Raw genomic sequence first — 21,772 nt, 5'->3', positions numbered from 1 at the left:
CATTGGTTGGGCGCTCCATCGGTCACTGTGTCCCTGTTAGCCCCGCTGGCTAATCAGATCTTCTGCCCAACCTTGTTTTGGAGTTTATTAGTGGCATCCCTCTGTGGAGCGAGGGAGAAACTGAAGATCACAGTGAGAGGGGAGAGGAGAGAGGTACAAATAATGAAATTTTTGTATATAGAATCTGAGCTTCATGCAGAAACCTTTGGAAGAAACCTCAAAGGCTCAGACTGAAAGCCTTTGAGTGTTGATGTACATGCAAACATCCACCTTATCCACAGTCATTATATAAACAATTAATACCTCACACACTACATGGCCAAAAATATGCAGACACGTGAACAAAGTATGTTGACACAGACATATTACACTCTGAAGACTTTCCATATTTTGGAACCTGGTTGAAGATATTTGCATTCATTCAGCAGGAACATTAGTGAGGTTGGATGACGGGGGCTGGCTTGCATTCCAGTTCATCCAGAAGGTGTTAGATGGAGGTCAGGGCTCTGTGCAGACATGTCAGGTTTATCCACACCAAACTGGAAAAAGTCATTTCTTTATGGATCTTCCTTTGTGCACAAGGGGGTTGTCATGTTGAAACAGGAAAGGGTCTTATAAAATTTTTCTGCAAAGTTAGAGGCATGCTATTGTCCAAAATATCATTGTGCTGTAGCAGTAAAGGAATAGTTTGACACAAATTGAAATGTTAAAACAACAAATAAGTGTCACAGGTGTCTGCATACTTTTGGCCGTAATTGTAAACATAGTGCCAAATCCACAAAGAATGGATTGCACTCGCAAATAGCCCCGTGATCCCGCAATCTGCACTAATGATATGCCGGAACATACATGCCCATAAAGTTTTGCAGCTGAGTGCAATTTGCCTTTGTTTTGCGTCATTGGTTGAGTATGCAGAGCTATTTCCAGTGTTTCAGGCTTTTCTCCATATTTCAGCACACAGATTGGTCCATAATGAAAACTTCAGAGAGCCTCAAAAGCCTCAAATTGCGTGTCTCTAATTAACAGAGGTGCACACACACAGAGATCTCCACAATCACAAACTAACTGTCATGTATTTTGCTTCTTTTACTTCTCCAGTACTTCGCATCTATAACATGATCTACTGAAATGTCAAATGTCAAAATACAGCTATTAATGCTGTGACTCAGGCAGGTCTGAAATGTGTTAGATTAATGTCTGAATCTTATAACAATGTTGTTCAGGTGTCACTGAATGTATCTGGGATTTCGCAGAAACATCAGTACTGATGTTCTGTTTGGTGCCCACAGCTGGCTGTGTGTCACAGCTGGCTGCAGCATCACACAGCAGCTGAAATGGTAAGTGAGTCTCCAAACTGCGAAAGAGGCAGTGTGCATTTATGCACGCGTCACAGCAGTGGTAACTTCGTTGCAAAAACAAGGCTTATTTGCATAGAAAGGGGCCAATTTTGCGCCAAATGTATGAATATTACCTAATTTACATACATGCAAATGGAACAGGCTCACCATGACGCTATTTGTTTTGCAGCACAGTTTCTGGTGCATTTCACCATTTGCAGGTGCTTTGTGAATTATCTTTTTGTCTCATTTGCACATGTTTAGTGGCTGCAAAAGCCACACAATCCTTGGATTTGGCCCATAGTGTAGGATAGAAGACAGCAGGGGGGAGAGAAGAGAGAGATGTAGTATATAAGAGAATGATTTAACTGGTGAAAGAGGGATTGGGTGTGTGTGTGTGAACTAAGTGGCTGCATTTGATTAAACAGCATGTCCTTTTAATCTGAGTACAGTACGATTCTGGGAAAAGCAACACTGCACTTATCCATAACCAGAGTGTGCTTTAATTGTTGTCTGTTTTTGCCACGTCCCTCGCACCACTGCACTTAGTCAACTGTGTTACTCATTCAGATCTTGATGCTTGATGCTAAGGCTGACTCATCAACAACCTTTTTTGCGCTATGTGTTATAACTGGACATTCACACCACTGTTGCTGCATAAATGCGTCTTTACATAACATCTATAATTGCCAATTGTAGCACACTTTAAAAACACCCTCTAACCTTGATAAATATTTCTAAGTAAGCAGATATAGATAATACACATTAGTATAAGCATTTAGTGTATAATCAGTAATGGATACTATACACCACATATACATAACTACATATCTTTAGCTGTAATGCTTGACTTCATTCTTGCAGGATTTTTTTCACCTTGTTCCTTGTTTACTTTCAATTGAGTCTGTCCTTTTTCTCTCCTTGATCATCTACTACATCCTTGTGTGTCATAATTGCTCAATTCACTCACACACATGCATACACACACACACACACGCACATGCACATGCACATGCACATGCACAGACCTGCGCATTCACACCGGCGAGTAAACAACAGCATATCTCCTGGCTACCACTTAGCTTTGTCACTTTCCTAGGGGTGAGAGTGGCACGACATTGAATTAGTTTTATTTTATCCCTAATTGTTTTCTGCCTGAGGATTATTGCAAAGTGATTTGTGCAGAGCAGGAGAAAACACAGTGGACGTGTGAACGTCACCTTGTTTCATTTGTCGGCCTTGATTTGTTTGCTGTAAGAGTAATTGACTTATGTCTCCACAAAGGGGGAACAAATGAACAAAGAATGCAATTCTTTTCACTTCCTTACCTCTACTGTCAGAGCCTTATTCATTTAAGGATTCTGTGCTGCAGTTTTCCACTTACTAAACTTTTCATGTAATAAATTGTGTCCCATAATGAATATTTGTAATCAATATGCGTATGTATATTTTAATTCAGCAAATGCAAAATGAGCAACGCTATGAAGGATTACAGCATTTGAATAGTTACTGAAGCACTGTGCATGGACTGCAGTATCTGCTGGTTATTTTGTATGTGATCTTAAATAAATGGGATTGTGCACCCCACTGTGTTGCCTCACAGGTATCTATGGTGTTGAGCAGATACAGATAGCATCAAGACAATGTAATACACTGTTAGTGCAGTGCAGATAGCCTAGAGATAAACCAGTCACATGACTCAATCACTGACCAGCAGACAATCTGGGGGAAGTAAAGCTTTGTGGATGTGTGTGTGTGTGTGTGTGTGTGTAAGCCATAACTCCATACTCCAACCCTTAGGTAGAATTAGATTTAAGAAAAAGATATAATTTAAGACTATGGGGCACTTGTCTCTGTTAAGGATGTGCCATTGGTACGGTCTTCCATAACTCCTCCACTCACTCATACGCATACACACATCCATTAATTCAGCTGCTGATGACTTTAGCAATTCTGCACAGCAAATGACAACTAATCAGTCCTGTGTTGCCACCCGTGTCTTTTTATGGCACAAAAATGAACACAGCTGATGAGTAAGGTTTTCTATCACTGTTCTGACACTGTAAATTATTCACTTGTTTTCATCATTGGTTTTCTCTCGCGCCCTTATTTTTGTCTTTCCTCTGAACTTCATGTTCCATTATTTTGCTGTTTGCTGTTTTCAAATGAGTACTTCATCTGTTCAAATCTCCTCAAGTCACTGCTAATATTTTCTCCTCCCACTCATATATTTCTCCTTCTCCCACCTTCCCTCCCACTCTGCTTTTTTTTTTGCTCCTTGTATCAGCCTCTCTCCCTCTCCCTCTCCATCTCTCTCTCTCTCTCTCTCCCTCGCTTCCTCTAGAGACACTGGCTTGTTAATGACTTCACTGCGGTTTGTCTCTCAGTTGGCGCTGACTGCGGTTGATTATCTCACCATCAGCATTCAGCGTCAGAGACATCTGAGAGACTCTCCCACCCTCGCCGCTCAGCTATGTTGCGCAAATACCTTGTGATGTCACCCACACATGAATATTAACGAGCAACTGCATGCTACAGCTTCACAAGAAAGACGGAAAGAATTAGCCTATTCTGCTCAGAAAGATGTCAGCCTTGTTTAAAACATTGATGGCTTGTGGGATCTGTGGGAAGCTGTGTATGAGATTTACAAATTGTTGCTGCCTCTTGCTGGGTTCACCTTTGTTGAACTGCATGCTTTCTGGATAACATGAGGTGATGATGAACAGACAAAACTGTTCAGAGAAACTAAAAAGTGGCATATATACAGTATAGTCCACTAAGGTTGCAATCCTTCTCCCCCTGCAACCCCCCCCCCCCCCCCACTGATTACTGGTAACACGTTTGCAGGGAGACTTTTAGATTAAATATGAGGAATTTTAACTGAAATTAAGAGCCTGAAGGCTAACCATAAAACTCTATCAAGGCTAGATCATGCCCTTGGGCAAAGTGACGCGGTACATTACAGCTTTTCCGGCGTGAGAGGATAAGCAGGCTGATAGAAAGACAGTCTAATTGCTTGCGATAGTCTTCCTATTAGCTGGAGGAATCAAATCATGTGTGTGGGAATGGAGTGCCATATTAACCTCCACTAGGCTACACGGTCAGCCTTTTTCACTCTAGGTAGAACCAGGGATGAGTCATGTACAAATACATTCATATTGAACGGCAGCGGTTAGTAAACAAGGGTGCAATTTTTTGTTTGTCATCCCTCTAAAAACAAAAAAGGATCTGTCTAATTTGGCATTTGAAGTTTTTTTTTTTTTCTTTTGCCATAAACATACGGAAGAGCTTGGACTGGAACCATTAATGTGTGTGGGCATGTGTGTGTGTGTTTTCAGTGGCTGGGCACTAGTCCTCACTATTGCTATTAGTGTGATAGGCAGTCAGTGGAGAGGTGGAGCTTACAGAGCACACCAGAGTATCAGCCTCTGGCCTTGACCACTGACAAGTTATAACTGCACGGGGTCTCAGATAGAAGGAGTGCACACACACACACACACACACACTTGCACAAATACACATAAAAATACACACATGGTTATTCACTCTGCACTTCAACTCTCTCTCTCCGTGTCTCTCTCTTACCACCCATCATTTATTGGCTAATGTCTTCCCTCTACTCAGCCATCAAAATCTTGCTGCTGTATCTATTTTTCTTTTTTTTTTCTCTCCCTCTTCCCTCCTTCTGGGAGAAAATCAGCTGTATCAGCACTGTGCTTAGCTTCCAACCCGAGAACACACGCGCGCGTGCACGCACACACACACACTGACTGCGTGAATAAGATTAAAGGACGAATGACCTGATTTAGTCTCTGTCTGTTTACAGCTGTAAACACGCATATATTTTGGGGGCGGGGGGGTTCGACCGCAAACACACACACGCATGAAAGATTTCAAATGCATAAAACTGCATGTGTGCATTCGTGTGAGTGTGTGAGCACGAATCCCTGTAGAGCTGTGGAGCCTAATGAAGGAGTTTCTCACCATGACTCATCCCTCACGGAGCTCAGGCTCCTGGTTTTGAGTTTTTACATTCCCACGTATTGATGTGTTTCTCTCACCCCCCCTACTATTCATATTGTGCCCTCCCACAACCTGCCCTTCTACACTCCCATCTCCTCATTACAATCTCTTCACTCTCCTCCTATACAGCCATCTTTCTGCACACATACTCTGTCTGTCTGTCTCTCCCTCTCTCCTTCCCATGGGTAGTGGTGGGATAATTGGAAGCAGAGGCTCTCCATTGAGAAGATGCTGAGGCCAGTCAGGTGGAAAGCCCTCTTAATAGACCTCTGCTCTCTCCATGCACACACACATATGCGCTTATACGCACATACTGGTCATTGTGCATGCACCTACTATATGAACGCATGCACCTATTTTTCTCCTCGGAGGAAGGATTACTCAGCTCTCCATACAGTAAAAACAGCCAATGATTTCCCATAACTCTGCTTAACTTCTCTGTTTATCTCTTTCTGTCTTCCTCTGTCCCTCACTCTCTTTCGTCCTCCCTCCATCAATTTACCACTCACTTGAGACACCTGTGCTGCAAATCCATTCTTTTGTATTGCTCAGTCGCAATCATATCTCGCATCTCTTCCTTGATAACAGGCAATCCCCCAGCTGGCTTTTTCACAGTGCCGGCTGCACGCCTCAGATTTGCCACAGCCCATATCACATTGCAATATTTAATCTCCCTTCTCATGTCAAGCCAGTTTCTGTGTGTTTTCTGACAGTATCCATTTTGTTTTCTCTGAGCTTGGAAAAATGATTCAGGGCCATATCTGGCTTATGCCAGATGATCACGATTTGGATGCGGCAAGAATCCCTCCCAGTTTTTAGACCCCCCCCCCTCTCTCTTCAGCCCTTCCATCATACCCTCTATCAACCCCCTCTTCCCCGCAGTGCGCTGCTGAACCAAGATGGCTGCCTTCCAACTCAATTTGCGGTCAGCGAAGGGGCTATTTGCATGAACATGTGTCCCATCGTTTAGCTGATATCCCACCGTGACAATCTCACAGAGAGGAGTGAAATCATGCATATATTAAAGTCTTCTTCCCTTTTTGGTCCAATTCATCTTTCCCTTACTGGTGTTTTGCAATTTTTCCTCACCTCCAATGTGGTACTCAAGGATTAAGTGAAACACTGAGGCCTCTCTTAACACCAGGAGATAAAACAGAGGAATGTAATAGATTGTAAAGAGTGGGGATACACATGCAGTGAGAGAGTGCATGTGGGGACATAAAATGAAGATGAAAGTGGCACTTGGGGAGGGAAATTTCAAGGATGAGCTAAAAGTAAGGTGAGCAACATTGTCCTTTATTAGGGCCTGTAGATCACAGATCTAATGGCAAAAACATACATTCATGTCTACACAGATATGAATCAACTTGTGGTCACTGGAAGCAAATAAACAGTGGACACTTGTTTTTTAATTAGTATGTGCATGAGTTGTGACTACTGCCAGTATGCAGGTGGCAAACATGTTAAATGGGTTTAATAGCTGAACCTTGTAAAGCTGCTGCTGAAATATGGTCCTAATAAGACAAGGCTCATTAATTCAAACTATATTACTTGTTTCCAACATAATTTTATTAATTTGGTTACTGGTCCCTCAGAGGTTTTATTTAGTATTGGTATTATTTGGTGGTTGGTGGTGGCCTAAAGATTAGAGAAGTGAACTTGTGATTGGAGGGTTGCTGGTTCAATCCCCTAGACTGGCAGGATAAATCTGGGTGCCCCTCCCTCATTACCACTACCAACTTCAGATCTTACCTCTGAAAATCAGGATAACCTGTGATATTATATTTAAAAAAAATTATTTATTGGAACACAACTGGCCTAAAGATAATTAGACCTATATTTATTTATTACCACGTTTAAATTGAAAGCAACACATACTGTATTCGGTCAGATCATACAGTTTACCTTTGCGCCACAAGAGAGCACCAAATCATGATGCGTGACCATCCCCAGTTAAGTAGGAGTTGCTCTTCAGTAATTATTCTCATAAACGACCAACTACCGCACCTGTTTAACTGGTATATGACGCACGGTCGCTAAATGATACGGTTGACAGCTTTTGACGTCGGCTGCTGAACTAGTGATAGTTTCAGAGACTAAAAGGACAAGAAAAATGTTACTGTTCGGGTGTGGAAGCTCAGGTGGTCCAGTTTATAAAGGTGACACTCTTAAAATGTTGGTGTGCCTAAATAAAATCTTGTTAAGCGTTTGGTTGTAGTAAAAGACTCAATGAGTCGGATGATCAGTTTTTCCGGTTAGTACATTTTGTTTTAACGGTTTTAGGCCTGTTTTTTGCTAGCGACAATTAGCATTAGCACTACCACTGTTAACCATAGACTGTAAATCAAACATCCATATACGTTTTATATTTGTAAAACTTTCCGCGAGCCGAGAAAAGCGATTTAAAAATCCGTGACGTCATCACAATATAAAGTCTATGGGCCGAGCGTGAGCTCGCGGGCAGGGCCAGCGGGGGAAACACTACTGCGCATATTCAGTGGGCCGCACAACGCGGAAGCAAACCCGGAAGATAGAAACTTTTTTTGGCGTATGCGCCGGCGAGCAATTCGTATAGGACTGAATGGGCGCCATCCAGCTTTTATAATACATCCATAATGTAAATGTATCGTGCTAACCAATCTAGCAGCTAGCGCTATGGTCAGCTCCACCCTCTCGTCCAAATATGGTTACTTCTGGCTCTAAAAATCCAACATGGCGACGGCTAAATCCAAGATGGCGATGGCCAAATCGCTACACTCGAGGCTTCCAAACAGTTCGCAAACCAATGGGTGAGGTCACGGTGACTACAACCATACTTCCTTACAGTCCATAGTTATGATTTGTTGGGCAAACATGTGAGCTAGCCGCTTGCAAACATTTAATTTAAAGTTGAAATTTGCACAGCGAGATACAGAGCAAGGCAGTATATTTAACTGTGAAACCGTTTGGCTGAGTGTAATGCTACACACTCTGCTAACAGAGCTAACTTTGTAACATGGCTAGCTTGCAAAATTATTAATGTCAATTGGCTACAGCTGGTAAAAATGTGCGTCAACATAACTGACAGCAGCTTAATATGTGAAGCCTGTTAACGGAGTAAATTATTCTTAATGCAACAAAAACAAGCTCTGTGTTAAAATGCTGTTTGAACAAACATTTATCCTAATGAAAACAACAGTAAAGGTCATCATGGAATTAATATAAAGGTAAGCTTCATGCGACATTTAAGTTAAATAATGGCTTATAATAATTGATATTGCAGAGTTATCAACACTGGTCCTAGAAGAGTAGCTATGTGTTATCTTTGGGCAATTCAACTTGAAATTGTTTGTTTGACTAAAGATTGGCTTTGTACTTTCTCATTAGGAGAAAAGCAATAAAATCACTTTACCATAGTATACACAGTAGAGATTATCAGTCCCTGGTTAGAGCATTATTACACAAATTCCCAGTGACACAAGAATCATAAGCCCATATTTATTTAATGCCTTTGAATCACTCATAGGTGTCATGATAAAAGTTTGATTAAGAATAGTTCCACATCAAAGTAACTCGTTTAAGTTATATATGAGACTTCCAACTCTGCAAGGAATAGAAGTTTTCCTTGTGGGTAAATGGCATCAAACCTTTACAACACTCTATACCATGAAATTAAATTAATGATCTTACTAATTGTTGCAGAAAAACTAAATTGAATACAGAAAATATTATCCTGTATGTCAAGGGACTAACAAGCTAGTAAAGGCTAAAAAAAGATAAGACTAAAATGGAAAAATGACACAAATATTTGTGTTTAAAATGTCTCAAGTTAAATCTAGCATTATATCCAACCAGTGCACTGTTTTGTGTTTACTGTGTAGGAAGTTCTTTGAAATATGTATGTTCCTTGGCTATAATGATGTAAGCTCTATTTTGGAACTGCCTTTGGTCTGCTGTAATGTTCCGAGGTGTCTGTGCGTCATAAGCACCTGGGCCACTTGGCTACAGCATCAAAGATCATGCATGCATAGCATAACCAATATGTGTTGATACTGCGGTATGGATTGATTTAGCACATGCCCTCATCTGTGCTAGGAGCAATAACGTGATGTGATGCAAGTTGTCCTGATTAATTGCACTGACAAACTCGCCACATCACATGTTTTTTTTTGTTGTTTTTTTTTTACATGCATACATGTAGAATTTTAATTATGCCGCTCTCCTGAATGCCGGAAGAAGAGACACAATAGGAGTAATTTCCAATGTTAAGAAAGTTCATAAAATTCTCTTTGTATACCCAAAAGTAGGATCAAACGTATGACACTTTGAGAAGTTAAAATGAATTTCATACTCTGAGATTTTTGGCAAATATGGGTCCAAGTGGAAAGTTGCAACACACTAAAGAGTAAGTAAAATATCCCCTGGTGGAGAAACAACATTTCAGACTGAGACATGGAGAGATGTACACCACAGTTATAAATAGCAAACATATTTTCTGTTCCAGATGAATTCCATATCTAAGAAATACTGGTTGGTTATTAGGAATGCTTGTTGACTCGGGGCATGACAGTTTTATGTTTGTTTGTCTGCTTGACTGTTTGTTCATTTTCACATGGGCTGCTGTGTTTCTAATTCACTGCAGATACATGATTGCAGTTACTCCGTCTTCACTGATGGAGAGAAATCTGTTGAGGTTTTCTGTCCTGTTGACGTCTTGGCATTTTAATAATTTGTGGGTGATTCAGAGCCTCGTTATACAAAAAGTTACCCTTGAATGCCTGAGGGAACAGCTGGCTTGATGGAAGCAGGCTTCATACCTGACCTTGCAACCAACTGTGTTGTTGATTGGATCTTTTTTTTTTTTTTTGTCTGACCGTTATTGTCCTTCTGTCCATTTGTTCTCAGGTTAACGGGGTTCCAGCTGCCTTCACCCATTGTGAGTACAGGCTCCAGGCTCACTTTGTGGCTGCTGTCAGACTACGCGGTCAGCGGGCAGGGATTTAAAGCTGTCTATGAAGGTAACATGACTTCCATGTTGTTCATTTTTGATCCATAAGTAAAGACAATCATGTTACATTTTTATTCAACAGCACACATATGGATGGGATTAATTTGAGCTCAATCTTAAAGCGCTTGCACAGCAAGAGAAACAGAGATTTGTGACTGTTTGACTCATATTCAAGTTTAATCATCCCTAATTTACTTTGACATCATTGCTCTCAGGTAATTTAGTCCAATGGTTTTGAATAATGAACTATCTGTCCCAGAGCTTACAGCCTCCCGTGTTTGTATATGTTAAATTCTGAGCAAAATCTATTAAAATCCCTCTAAAGAAAAGGAAAAAAGCAAAGGGAGAAAACAGAGAATATGCTGCGTACCATGACTGTTGTTCCAGAGCAAAATTAGCAGTGTGCACTGAACTAAGCGCATTATCGGATGTTTTAATTTAAAGCCATTCTATCCGGCTAGGTTATCATGTCTCCCTTCCCAGGCCAGGACTGGGACCTTTATCATGGTGACACGGAATGCTTTATGACCCATGGCGGGATGATATTAATGATGGCACTCTTCAAACCCACGCAGGAGGAAAAGCGAGCCTAGGGAGGGGAAGGAAATACAAGCCAGTGACTAATTAGGCTAATTACCTGACAGGAGTTTGTCAGTCTTTTTGAGATATTGTGAACGTGGGGATATGGCTCGATGGAGCAACATCAAGCGACTTGGGAGGCCTAAGACCACGTTGCGTGACTAGATAAAACCAAAGACAAAGAGCAAAGAGAATGTTTGTTAACTCCACTGGGAGGCAATTGGGGCGTCGCGCCTTTCTCACTAGTGGAAACAAAATTGTCAGACTTGTCTAGCTTCTGACCTTGGATGATGTAATTGTCTCTTGCTACACATATGTCTGCAGGAAGTTTACTGCATGATTTTAACACTGTTTTGTTCGTTGAGCTTGTGCAGTTAATGCTCTCTCTCTCTCTCTTTCTCTCTTTCATTTTTTGTCCCACACTGTACAGTCTGCGACATACACACACATCAACATGTGTCTAATGAATAATGTAAATCTTAAGCCTTGTGGTGACTCGGCGGGATATCAAGCCTGTTGAGCACCAGGGGAGACAAGTGCAATGCCATAATTACCTGTCCCCCACCTTACATGACACTGGTGACACCAACTGCATTGACCCATGTCACATGGGGAAAGAGGTAGGCCCCACCGCGCTGTGCTGACATGTAGCGTTGCCCTGTAGATTCAGTCGAATGTTGATTTGAGAGCGATAACTACAGGGCATACGCAAGGAAGCACAGAATCAGTCCGTTGTAACAGAAGGGACGGGCGACCACCTACAGTTTGCTTTTACACATCATGTACACACATCTTACCTCTCTATCCCTTATTTCTCAGATGAAGTGAAACCTCAACCCTTTTCTGCTTTCCTTCATTTTATTCTGTTCTGTTCTTCCTTTGAACTTCTTTGACAATTTCCTCATGGCACACATGCATTCTCTTTGACTTCTCTGTGCTGCTGAAATCCCACCAGGGTTCGCCGGCACAAAGGCCAGAGATAATGAACCTCCACCCCATGGCATGTCTGTTTTATCTCATTACTGATTGAAATTAACACAAGGCTTAAAATCAGCAGGCTAGTAAGAGATGAACAAACAAAAAAATTCATTCTGAGTTTATTTCATGCTGGCCAAGCTAAATACTAAATAGTGTTTTAAAGAAATATGCCACTCTAACTTTTATCTGTATAGCATTAGCTAATGTGTAGAGATAGAAGATTTAAAGCTTTAATTTAAAACTTGCCCAGTTAATTTCCACAATAGATCTTTTCTTCCTCTTTTTTTTTTTTTAAATGCTTTGGCAGCCTCATACCTGCAGTCAGCAGGAGTAATGTGAAGTTTCAAATAACTTTTCTGCTATTGAACTACCTGGGAAGCAGAGAAACACCAGGAAGATGTCACAGAAGTTGAATCACTGCTTTGTGCCTCTTTGTATGAAGCCAGCTTGACCAGAAGCCACTGGCATAGAGCCACCGTTCTGCTTTTGATCTGATTAGTTCACAGTTAGAAATAGTGTACAGCGGTCAGCAGGGAACAAGTTTGAGAACAGGCAACAACCAAAAATTGTACGTAATCAAAGATCTCAGTGTGTATCATCTCAGGAAGTTGCCAGTACTTTGTGTCGGGTGGTAATTTTAGATCACGCTCGTGTAGAATCTCAGATTCATCATCTGATGTTTATCCCCTCAGTAATTTCTCACAGATACTATTCCATGTAGCTTAAGCTCTATTTGTCATAACAGCCCATTCTCATTTGGTTTTCTCTGTCTCCACAATTGTTGTTTATTTAATCAGTTTGTCACACTCCATTTGAGCCAAAGATACGCGTAAACAAATAGCACATGACCAATCTTTTTCCTCCCCTCTAACTGCACAAGTCGACTTATTTTATAGCAGTAAAATGTGATGGGCACCCACAAGACCGTATGCATAATGGAACTCTATATAATCTCATTTCATTGGCTGAGAGAAAATACCGTTTATTACTGTGTGTCGATAGCTCATCCTTAGCATAGCTACAGCCCTTATGGACCAAGTTATACCATAACCAGCCTGTCAAATGACGGTTTATTTGTGTGCGACTTTATTTCCATAATTTTCCATTTAACGCTAGATGGTTGCACTGTAGGCTGTCAGGTTTTCCTTTCTTTTTTCCCCTCACAAAACAGTGCCAGTCTAAGTGGAATGTGTAATGTTTACCTCAGGGAAAGTACACTTGCGCATAATGTACTTCAGAGTATAGAAAGCCAGTTATGTGTAGGCGGCCATTACCCAGAATACAGCTCGCTTGCGTCACTACTGTGATACAGCTCGGTCATGTCTCTGCCATGCTTTCATTGAAAGTGTGTGGTAAGTGTTGTAGGAGCCAGATTTTTTTTTTTTACACAGGCCTTTCCCACTGAATACATGTATATCTCTTGCTGCAGTGTGTCTGTGGTGATTAAGTGTCTGTCGCAAAGACAATTTTGAAATTTGGGCTATTTTACCGTAGTTAAGACAAAACATTTTTAACAATCAGACGCAAGCGATTTGCAATGCAATCGATCTCACTCTCCATTCTCTGCATGCTATTCAGAGTTCCCTTGGTTTTATGCCAACGCTTAATGTCTCTGATTGGACAGAAAAACCCACTGTCCTATCTTTAGCCGTCGTTGTGCCTTCTCATTACATATGACCCACCGCATGTTGTTCTTGGCTAATAGAGCGGTTGTATTTTGCCATTGTGGGAGGTGATCGATATATGTCTGATTATGTTTATGTGCACATATGTGTATACATTGTCTGTTGGGCCTCTGTGTGTGTGTCTGTGTAGATGTGACTAAGAGTGTGTCTGTGCTTGTTTTGCTCACTGGATGTCCTTCCATTTTCTCAAATGGGATAAACGTGTTTTTTTTTTTTTCCTTGGTCTGATTGGCTTTTCTCAGCACAGCTTTTGGCAGTAAAACCTCAGTATCCTACAGCCTCTTTTTATTAGGACTGTGCTTACCATCCACCATTTTGGTGCGAGCCCATCTCGTCTATATTAGATATCTGTTCTGTTTCAGCCCACACTGCAATAAGCCTAAGTGCTGCACAGTCCATCTCCCCAACACACTGCGTAATGGCCGAGACCACTCTGGAATCTCTCCACTCTCATCACCATGGCAACCACCAGACTCTTTTTTTTTTTTTTTTTCTCTCTCGTCTCATTCTTCTCTTTCTCTTCTCCATCTCTTTGCAAACTCTTTATTCATGTTTAATCTGTAGCTATTGAGAAGGAGGCTAACGGGGCAAAGGGAATTAGAAACATTTGCTGAGCTTCTGAAAATATCCACTGGGAATAGAAGAGAACTCTTATCTCTTCATGTCTTACCGCATTCCTTGCTCTCCTTCCTTATTCCTCTTCTCCCCTTTCCTCTGCCTCTACCTCAAATCTCAACTTCCATGCCTTCCATCCAGTATTTTGTTGCCACTTTCCTAACGTTATCGCTAGTTCTCCCTCTTCTCTTGAATATTAAAGTACTGTGATGATTATCTAGTCATGTGTTGCCAAGTTTCTCCTCCGTCTGTGTCTTAGTTGCATAGTAAATGTGTTTCCCAACTGGGTCAGATGAAAAAAAACAAAAAAAACACAGCCAGCTCTGCTGCACGACTCCAGCAGTATGCCTCCTCAGTATTAAGTCACTGCAGGTGTCTGAAATAGGTAAAAAAAAAAAAAGACATGCACACAATATTTCATTAAGTATTTTAGTATGCATTTTTCAACAAGTAGTGCTGTATTATGAGAGATGGAGCTTAAAAAAGAAAAACAAAATAAAATGAGAATCAGTCAGTGGGTATATGAGGGGTTCACTGAAACAATAAGTCACAATGGACAGTCATATTTTCTGAAAGTGAATAAAGGAGCAGCAGAGGGAGTCCTTCCAGCAGCACAGCCTCCTTATGCCTCTATTGGAGCTGATCTACAATAGCGTCTCTATCTACTTCACCTCGACCACCGCGTCCCCCTCTCTCTCTCTCCCTCCTTTGCATTTGCATGAGAGAGGGAGAGAGAGAGAGAGGGAGAGGTGGGGGCTGAGTAGATGGGGGGGTGATGAGAGAGCAGTGAAGCATGAGTGAGTCTAGTGCCTAATTGAAAAATGAGGCTCGTCCCCTTTAGTCAGGGAGTCGGCCAAATGAAAGTGTGATGACACAGACGAAAGAAGAGTATAAACCTCGATCAAATCCCGCAATCCTAATGTCCTATTTTCCCTCTACGGGGACTCATATGTGTTTCACTCTGGGGGTATGTTATGGCTGTGTTTATGTGTTTATGTTTGTAATTTAAAGGGAGGGGTTGAAGGGGTTTTATAACCTGCTGAGCACCTGAGAGATACTCTCTCGGATGTTGTTGGTGCTCGCTTCAGTAAAATTGGCTTTGATTAGGAAAGACGAACAAAAGTAATTGTTTGCCAAAGAGCAATTTACATTGATTGTTTGAATGATTTTGATTACATATTCCGCATCGTTCAGAAGCCATAATCCCCTTGTTTTCTTTGTTGATGTTTCCCACTTTGCAGTCTGCTCTTAAGAGATTCTGAAAAGAATCTGCCCACTTTCTGATTAAATAGTAGTAGCCTCCAGCATAAAATAATCACCAAATGACAAAAACAAACATAAAGCACATGCCTGTTACACATGTAAACAAATTACTATAATATGTCAAAAAGGTTATCAGCCCAGCTGCAGATTACTTGCTCCATCATTCCATGCATGTCTCTGTAGCAATTACAGAGCTCTTGATCAAAGTAAATGAAAAATGAAAAAAAGCAGTAAAGTAAAATAAAAATGGGTCTCAGTTTTTCACTTTTTCAGGGAAGCTAAAATGTTAGATATTAAAATCTCTTCTTGCTGGACTTCTGAGAGATTGGGACCAATAGGCAGGGTCAGGAAAAGTTGTTTAAATAAATGGTACTTTGAAAGCACTAATTCACCTTATTCAGACTAGTACACTCTCATCGGAGCTCAGCTAAACTATGTTTAATCTTTTAACATTTACCTTTAAGATGAATTAAATTAGAGGTTCCTTGTATGGCAGAAGCCACTGCATATGTGCGGGAACTCTGTTCCGTTTACAGAGCTACATTATAAATTTCTCAAAGAACTTCAGTACATAATCAAGAGGCTTTACTGTGTAGCACAACAAGCTAGCAAAGCTCTGTAAACAGAACCACGTTTCAGAGCACGCGCAGTGGTGTATGTCTTACAAGGAAGCACTCTCCTGGGAGTTACAATCTTATCACTGTTATTACTCTTTGGAGCGGTTTCTAAATCAATCTCTTCAGGGGTGGAGAAACATGTCACCCAGTGCAATGGTGTAGCTCTCCAGCACAGAGGAATATGTTATATCAGACTTTGGATACACGCGCAATTCTTGTTAGTAGGATGAGTTCATTGTTGGTTTGGCTGTACACATGAGATTTGACAAGAAAAATATAGAAAATCACCAACCTTATCCGTTAAAAACGTAAACATTATTTAAAGCTGCTGGCAGCCACATTAAGCATGGCATTGGTTAAAACTGTTAAAACGCACTACAAATAGCACAACATGAAGACGTCATGGCGCAGCAGTGTTTATTATTGAGTAAATATGTTCAGAATGCATCTCTGACAAGCTTTGATATCTTTTACAGCCCAAACACTGCTGTCTGCTCACTTTAGTTCTCTCCGGTCTGACTTGACTGCTCTCCGGGCCAGGCAGGTTATGAATGCACCGTGTGTGTATGTGTGCGTATGTGTATGTGTGTGTGCGTGCGCTTGTGTATCCATGCACATATTCACAGCAGTCTTTCCTCAGCTGTGAAAACAAGGAGGCTGATGCCACTGTGTTTGCATGCTAATCAGTTTATCTCTCTCTTCCTCTTTCTGTCTGTTTTTCACACATTATAGCAAGATTCTCAAATTGATGTTTGCCTGAATGCTTCCATTGAGTCCTAATGATGTTGGGATAGAGAAATAACAGTGATATAATTATTATTATAATTAATAGGTAGGCTTGGCATATTGGCAATTTGTGTTGTTATGTCAACGCAACCTCTACTCTAATTACACTGACAGTCTGAAATTGATACATTAAAGGGGCAGGAACTAAGTATTTTTCAAATCAGCTTTTTCATAAAACGAATCCCCCAAAAAACGTGTTTATTCTCAATGTCACTGCTTCAAGGCTGATTATTTAAGAGCTCTACATACAGCACCAGTCAAAAATTTGGACACTTCTTCCTATTCCCTTCAATGAGAAGGTGTATCTGTCAGGAAACACTGCTGTCCAATACAGTTGAACAGGACAAAGCTAAACACATCTAGAGCACATCTAATACTGTCGTTTTTAACACAACAGTTGTTCCGACTGCTGAGGGACACAAACAAATCAAATGTCCCTTTCTTTTAGTCAACAACAGGTATTTGTATACGAGCGGTTCCTCAGTGTTCTGTGTTCATGCTCTATGGGAGAGCTGTACCTTTTCATGCTAGTAATTTTCTAAATAATTGCACGTTGTTTTGCAATTTTAATCAACTCAATGTACAGGCATTGTAGATTAAATATCCATTAATTGGCTCATTTAATCAGAAAGTTCATGTTAGCCTATTTCTACATGGAGCCTCAAGAAGACAGGTAAAAATAAATTATGTGGAAATGCTAGCCACAGGGACGCAGTGTTAACTTTAATTAGCTTGACAAAAGACACAGAATAGTTCAGTCAATAGTGAGCAGGGAATTGAGATCGTGGACACTCACTAATCATTGTCATTTTGTGTCATTAACGGTAAAATGCGGCACACTACATTGTGGAATTGTTAGCATAAAGTAGTGCCCCATGCATTTACACTACTTTTTTTTCTTCTATTGTGGAATTTTTGGGGGCACTTTGTATAACATAAAATAACACACTCAGAATTCAGACAGTTGAATAAAATGTCTGAGGGTAAATATATTTTGACTTGTCATAACAGGGAAGGCACAGGTGTAACAAATAACATTAATGGTGGCTCTGTTCCATTTACTGTTGGTGTGCCAGTAGCATATACTACTTACATTAAGACCCTGGCACTGGAACACCTAAATATAATTCAGCAATTATTGATGTTGTCAGTTACATCTGTTTTAAACTAGACAAATATCTGCTGTGAGAAGGGTCTCTTACATTGACTAAGTGTTGTTTCGCTTGCTAGCTAGGTTGCTATTATATTTATTTAGATTATATTTTCTTGCTCCTTTGCGTTTGTCCATAATATGTATCTTGTGAAAATATTGTATTCTTTTCAGGCACCACTACCAGTCTGTCACTGGTGTTGTGCAGTTACCATAGCAGCAACGGAGCCTTTCAAAATTTAGATTTTAAATGTCAACCACGTATGAGTTCAACAGAGCCATGAACAGAAACCTACTGTAAGAGATTAGGGCCATGTAGATGCCTCAAGACTTGGCCACAGCCCAGTTCTTGTGCGCTCGCAGGCGTATTAAGAGTCAGTTTTGTTTACCGATGTCTGCTCTCCCACAAGTGGTGACTCACTGCTGTTATTTCAATGAAACCGTATGGGTGACATCCTTACCTGGACTTTTTTGCAAACAAAACACAGTGTATGTGCGTTTTCTTGTGTGCATTCATGTGTCCTCTGTGACCAACCAGGTACAGAACATCTTGATCCTTTATTTCGCTGCTTTATACAATGCAAAACTCAGGCCTTGTGAAATATCCTTAATTCCCTATAGAAGGTCTTTGGAAAACAAATTCAACAGTGTAGCCTTGCCAACCCTTTATTAAGCCTTCTAACAAAACACTATTTAGTTGCAATTTCTGCATGTTCTTAAACAGATATATTTATATTTAAACCTGATGCCAGTATTCTTTATTTTCCTCAGCCTTTGCCGCATGTTGTTACGGTTATCTATAAAACACCAGCTTCACTAAAACATTTCAACTTTGAAACTTTAATGCAGTTGCCATAATTATAGAATAGAAAAAATTAAAGTGCCTCGCATTTTTTTTCAGAAACAGGCAAAGCAAATTGAGACATTTTGGATACGTTCACAAAAGACCCTGGTGATTCCGGTTTGGACTGGTAATTACAAACTTGCCCTCACAACACCAGCATGCCTTTCTAATTTTGTCAAAGAGACAGCACATTCAATGTAGTTTCCACACAAATCAAAAACTAATCCTAGCAAAAGCTGATTCCTTACGTATCTTGAAGCTTCAGGGACGAGCAGATATAGTGTAAGAGAAAGAAGGCCAGGAACAAGTGCTTACTATTAGAACGGGGCTCAGGAGCCTGAACTTACCTAATGTTAAATGGAAGCTCAGCTATTATGGCTGTAATTTTACTGAATGTATTTACACATTTTTTTGGAAAATGTGGGCTATCTGGCACATCTGTGTAAGCAGAGCTTCCGCTCTGGCAGACTGTAGCTGTTATTAGTGTTTGGCATGGGAATCAGCCGCCAGCATGTCTGACCGTTAAATGCTTCTGACACTTAATTAATGGCTGATTGTTGTGCGGCGATTCTCTGTCAGCCTAATGAAGACTGTTTCGGCTCACACACACACACACACACACACTTACATAAACACACACTACTCTTGCATGCACAGTGACTTTCACAAACACACACTCTACATCTATATTTCAGTGTACAAGAAACATTCAAACAACTCAAGAAATGTTGAATAATTTTGTGCAGTTTAGCAATAATGCACTTGTAGTCTGTTTTTCTTCTCTACCACTATATCAGTGGATTGCTTTTTAAAATCATATTAAATCAGTATAATATTAAATTTTTTAAATAATTTTAATAATATTATTAATATAATTATCAGAGAAATAATCTGGCTCTATATCTCAAAATGTATCTTGTATTCTCGACACAATTCAATGCTTTTGATCTGAACAATCCAAATTATCTGTGAACTCGTCAGAAGAGTAAGTGAAGTTCAGACTTAGTTCAAGTGTAATCATGCATTATATTGTTCTTAACTTAAAATGACTGGTGAGTTTGGGTTAAAAAAAAGTGATGTATTTGTTGAAATTCTTCCAGCTGTCTCTTTACTTGCCTCACATTATGTTAATATTTGATACTGAATCCCACATCTGAGCCTTTTATGGATTATTTTTCATATTTTCTTTATTCTTTTCTCTCTTTTTATAGAACTGACATGAGCTAAGAGAGCTCTTGACAGTTCCCATTGCCTCGCAAGTCATTGCCAGGCATGTGTGCTCGGCACAGCACTGCAAGACACTCATTTTTTGGGTCTCTACCCTCATTCCTTCTTGCCCTCTATTTGTTTTCTGGGTGAATGGGCAGGAAGACAGGGTCTGGTCTACGGTCAGGACAAGTTGTTGTTGTTTTGCTCTCCAGATAAAGGGTGGAAAACAACACTCCCACACCATAGTTCCACGCAGACACACGGACACATCTGCACACAGTAGACATTCAAGCGCACCCATTTACACAAGTGGACACAGGAGTGCACACTCAAACATAGCATGATGCCTTTGCTGCACAGTGGAGCATGCACAGAAAGGTCATTTTTTCCTTGTGAACCCGTGGCTTTGGATAAGTTTCTTTGCAGTGCCTTAGAGCAGCCCAAGAAGTGTGTAAATATGTCCATCTATAATACCAGTCCTCTATAACTGCTTGCATGGGCGACTTTATACTATGTATTTCTCACTAGGGATGAGACCATGTGCAAATTAAACATGAACTCACTGTACGGCTGTCCCTGACTCAGGATTTTCATTTGACTCAGAGTTGGTACTTCAGAGCGATGCATCGACTTGGAAGGGAGGGTCAGGGCGGGGATGACTTGACGTGACGTTTATTCTCATATTCCCATCTATATTTATCTCATTACATACAATGTTTCCACTATATTCATTCTGCAGCGGCACACTGCTGCTGCAAAATTATGAGCGCTGTTGCTAAAATTTCACATGATCATTAATATCAATGGGCTATTAATGATTTTCATTTGCACAGTGTGTGAGCATGATAACACCCTAGTTACCATGGAACTGTTGTGAGTCATCTTCCCTCTCTTCATTCTTCAAAGGACATCTACGTGAAAAGTACTGTTACAAGAGTAGCGTAGCTCCTTTAAGGAATAAGGCAGTGCGTGATGTGTGTGCGTAGCGAGTGTGTGGTTGAGCGAGCGACAGAAAAGTGAGAGTGAATGCGAGCGGAGCAGAGGAAAAGGTTAGTAGTAAGTTGTCGATCTGGCAGTAAATGTACAGTACAGGCTACAGTGTGTTATTTATATTTATTTATATGAGCCTAACCTGAGCAGGCTCACTAAAGGTGGACTGACCTTTTAAGGTGGACCAGCTATTCACATTTTAGTGTCAGTCTCAGCTGCTCTTAAACAGAGAATGGAGAAATGTCTGGTTGCTGAGCCTCTTCCGAGTTTTGCTCAGCCGCCCCCCTCATCGAACAGCATGCCGTTCATTGTTTGTGATGTGAAAATGTCAGATTTCCACACAGTGAGAGAAATAAAAGATGTGCGTCCTGGTATTAGTTCAGTTATAGAATTCAAGCACAGCACAAAGTGTCTCTCCCGCTGGCTGCTGATAGCGCTGTGAGCCGAAGAGTCGATCACACTGGACGATGTGCACTGTCTTCCATTTCCCTCATCCCTCTCTGTTTCCATCGCAGTTATGTATTTAGGTCATTTAGATACAAGAATCTATAAATTTACAGCTGTGTATAATGATGCGGCTAAAAAGAAAAAGGCAGCGATTCGACTGACAAAATACGAGTTGACTCAGGGGTTTATTGACTGATGCATCGACTCAGCAACTTTTAGGGGGCAGCCCAAATTCACCAGCAATATTATAATCGTTTAGAAA

General features: G+C 40.7%; 1 protein-coding gene across 4 annotated transcripts in view; it reads left to right on the top strand.

Moving 5' to 3' along the window:
* csmd2 (CUB and Sushi multiple domains 2) overlaps positions 1 to 21,772 on the top strand; it is a 270,669-nt gene that overhangs the window by 33,524 nt on the left and 215,373 nt on the right. For 3 of the 4 annotated variants that reach the window (XM_067611354.1, XM_067611355.1, XM_067611353.1), the window contains exons 1-2: positions 7,617 to 8,149; positions 10,245 to 10,357. In XM_067611354.1, the coding sequence (XP_067467455.1) occupies positions 8,073 to 8,149; positions 10,245 to 10,357 (190 nt within the window). In that variant the 5' untranslated portion in view covers positions 7,617 to 8,072. Of the gene's footprint in view, positions 1 to 7,616; positions 8,150 to 10,244; positions 10,358 to 21,772 lie in introns of those variants that run through there. The other variant, XM_067611356.1, reaches the window with a different exon arrangement.

This window comes from Thunnus thynnus, chromosome 15 (assembly GCF_963924715.1).
Source record: "Thunnus thynnus chromosome 15, fThuThy2.1, whole genome shotgun sequence".
NCBI lineage: Eukaryota > Metazoa > Chordata > Actinopteri > Scombriformes > Scombridae > Thunnus > Thunnus thynnus.
This window is presented reverse-complemented; position numbering and strand designations above follow the sequence as displayed.